This window comes from Rhincodon typus, chromosome 31 (assembly GCF_021869965.1).
Source record: "Rhincodon typus isolate 14 chromosome 31, sRhiTyp1.1, whole genome shotgun sequence".
Taxonomy (NCBI): domain Eukaryota; kingdom Metazoa; phylum Chordata; class Chondrichthyes; order Orectolobiformes; family Rhincodontidae; genus Rhincodon; species Rhincodon typus.
Genome location: NC_063362.1, coordinates 3,551,916 through 3,553,729, shown reverse-complemented (window position 1 = coordinate 3,553,729; position 1,814 = coordinate 3,551,916). Strand labels below are relative to the sequence as shown.

Genomic DNA, 1,814 nt, shown 5'->3' with positions numbered 1-1,814 from the left:
CACATGCCACCCATATACACACTTGCCTGGTTGAACTGAATCCTGGAATATACAGCTAGTTCATTTCAATAGAAGTGAAGTGACTGTTCCATTGAGTTAAGGCGAATGTGGGAAGGGTATTTTGCAATAGATGTGCAGAATTGATGGATTATTATTGTCAGTCTTGTAAAGTTACATTCGTGTCCACATCATTTTAAATAGTGTATGCTTCACTGTTGAGATTTATTCACTTTTTCACTTGATATTCAAGAGATCAAGTATTGGGCCTGTTCTTTGGCTATGATCACCTTCACACATAATCGATATTGTTTGAAGATTCTGAAAGTGGAAATTTAAAAATGTATCTTGACCTGTTCTGTCAATGTAAGGTCACTCTAGGGTTTCCTTTTGGAAGTGTGGTTGAGAAAATGTTGCTGCTGACATCCTACCTTTTATATTTTGCAGGAATACTCAACTGCTATTGATTTATGGTCAGTGGGCTGTATCTTCGCTGAATTCCTAACTCAGAAACCTTTGTTTCCAGGGAAATCTGAAATTGATCAGATTAACAAAATTTTTAAGGTATGTGAGCATACTAAAACGGGCATGAGTCTTGATTTTTGTAAAGGTGAGGCTAATGTCTGTATTGTTTAAAAGCTGAAAGAACTGCAGATGTTGGATTGTCTGCAATGTCAGTATTGTTAACTTTGTTTTGTACTAAACACTTTAACTTCCTGCAGTAGAACTTGCTTCAAACCTGCCTTTTTTGATGGGTTCCCAATTGTTATACACCAGAAAAGATCTTGTGCACGTTCCTTTAATAGTATTGAAGATAAAGCTGCTGCCTGCCATGGGAGCTGATTCCCTCCACCTTCCACTTCAAGACATTCACTTTGAATTCTACCCTTAATCCTCATGCAGTATTTTTTACCTCAGAGAAGAATTGATTATTACTGTCCCTGTAATTGCTCAGCCTTTGCTGTTCTTGCAATAGTTGGCCATTTTGCATCTACCCCCAAGATGCCAATCAGATCCAGTCATACCTTTGCTGTGTTGAACGATTTCCTTTGTTCTGTTCCTTTTCTTCTCTTCCTTGTGGATCATCAAATCCTGAAAACTTGATAAAATAGATTCCAAATGATAGAGGGACTGATAAAATGCTTGGAAATCTGTGGATGATCTAAGCTAGATTGGTTAGAGGGTCCTTGTAGTTACACTGCATTGATAGAATCATTGAAAGCGAAGGCTACAGTTTAAAATGTTTCTCCTTGCAGGAGCTAGGCACACCAAGTGAGAAGATCTGGCCTGGTTACAATGAACTTCCTGCAGTGAAGAAAATGACCTTTACTGAATATCCGTTCAACAACCTGCGGAAACGGTTTGGGGCCCTTTTATCTGATCAAGGCTTTGACCTCATGAACAAGTAAGTGTGAGGGGGCTACCATGTGGATTCAGCAGTGTGCTTTAATTTACTACAAGTTACAGGACATAAGTCTCTCTCTCCCTCCCTGCTCCATCTCTCCATCTCTCTCTCTCTCCCTCCCTCCCCTCTCTCCTTCCCCTCCCCCCTCTGTCTCTCTCTGTCCTCTCCTTGCTCCGTCTCTCTCTCTCTCTGAACTGTCTCCGATGCATTCCTTTGAGAAGAAACCCGACACTGTGAACACTACCCTGGCCGCTTGACTCAAGTCTGCTGTACAATTCAGTAAAATCATAGTTGAAATGATTACTTTACATTCCTGCCTACACCTGACAATCTTTCACCCCCACAAAAAACACGTGAAAGAACTTCTGAAATTTTTCCACCCTTTGCATGTAGAAGTGCTTCCTAACATCTC

General features: G+C 40.5%; 1 protein-coding gene across 1 annotated transcript in view; it reads left to right on the top strand.

Moving 5' to 3' along the window:
- Positions 1-426: 426 nt before the first annotated feature.
- LOC125486646 (cyclin-dependent kinase 11B-like) overlaps positions 427-1,814 on the top strand; it is a 4,281-nt gene continuing 2,893 nt past the window's right edge. Inside the window, exons 1-2 of the mRNA XM_048615050.1 lie at positions 427-561; positions 1,254-1,402. Of these exons, the coding sequence (XP_048471007.1) occupies positions 1,317-1,402 (86 nt within the window). The 5' untranslated portion in view covers positions 427-561; positions 1,254-1,316. The remainder of the gene's footprint in view (positions 562-1,253; positions 1,403-1,814) is intronic.